Source organism: Hyperoodon ampullatus, assembly GCF_949752795.1.
Source record: "Hyperoodon ampullatus genome assembly, chromosome: 19".
NCBI classification, from domain to species: domain Eukaryota; kingdom Metazoa; phylum Chordata; class Mammalia; order Artiodactyla; family Ziphiidae; genus Hyperoodon; species Hyperoodon ampullatus.
This window is the reverse complement of record NC_136932.1, coordinates 57,847,351-57,848,329: the sequence shown is the minus strand read 5'-3', so window position 1 is coordinate 57,848,329 and position 979 is coordinate 57,847,351. Positions and strand designations below refer to the sequence as shown.

The 979-nt window shown below is 51.5% G+C and overlaps 1 protein-coding gene across 1 annotated transcript; it reads right to left on the bottom strand.

Moving 5' to 3' along the window:
• Window positions 1-355: 355 nt before the first annotated feature.
• Window positions 356-760, bottom strand: TMEM100 (transmembrane protein 100; the record flags this gene model as incomplete). Its single annotated transcript, XM_079726065.1, has 1 exon — window positions 356-760. One exon carries the CDS (start codon window positions 758-760, stop codon window positions 356-358), a length of 405 nt encoding a protein of 134 aa, XP_079582191.1.
• Window positions 761-979: the final 219 nt, after the last annotated feature.

Genomic DNA, 979 nt, shown 5'->3' with positions numbered 1-979 from the left:
AGGCAGGTTGCTGGTGTGCAAGAACTCATCTTCTCTTGCCTACTTTCCAAAGTGAACCAAATGTTGTCTAATGCCACACACCTCCCATGACCCCTAAAATGTTTAATGTAGAGGAAAAACTGATTTTTCAGTCTTAGAAATAGCCCTCAGAGTTAAGTTTGTCATCGAAGACACGAGTCATTGCTCACAGACGAGAACCCCATCCATCCTCCACCCTCCACCCTCAGGCCACCCCCATGCCTCTGGTCTGCGGCAATGCCAAGTCCATCCTCTCCCACACCAGTCCTGGGTGCATTGGCGGACGGAGTGAGAGCAGGTCCTTCAGACCACACATCCCGTTTGGTCTCATTCAGTCCTAAGCAAACAAGCTTCTCTGATTTGCCACGAGAGCCGTCTGACTCTCCCGCCTCTTGGCTTTCTTGCTCCTCTGTCTCACCTTCCAGCACAGGGCGCTGGAGGCTAACAAAAAAAGTCCCAATGACAGAAGGACCAGACCTAAGATGGAGATGATGGAGCCATGGGAATTGAAGCTGTAAGCCACGGCAGTGACCGCTATCCCGGCGATGAGGACCACCACGGCAAAGGGGATGATGCAGCGGTAACAGGAGAGCTCAGCGCCCCCCGTGGCGGCTGTCAGCTGAATCTCATTGACCAGGGGGACCATGGTGACCATGACTTCACCATTGGAGCTCTTCTCCATTGCCACTGGCTTGGGAGACTTCGGGGTTCCCAGGATCTCCTTTATGGGCTCTTCGGTCATTTTTACAGTATGCCTCCTAGCTGAGTTCACAGACTAGACCTGGGCGGTCTCACCGGGGTGGAAGCTGTGGAGGAGAAGACAGCAGATACCAGTTAAATGCATCAGAGTAAGCCCCACAAGTAAGAGTAAAGAGCTGGGGGAAAGACCACTGTGTTCTTTTCTAGGAGGCATGGATGCATGTGAAAATCAACTTTAATATATTGTTTTCCTAATTGTTTG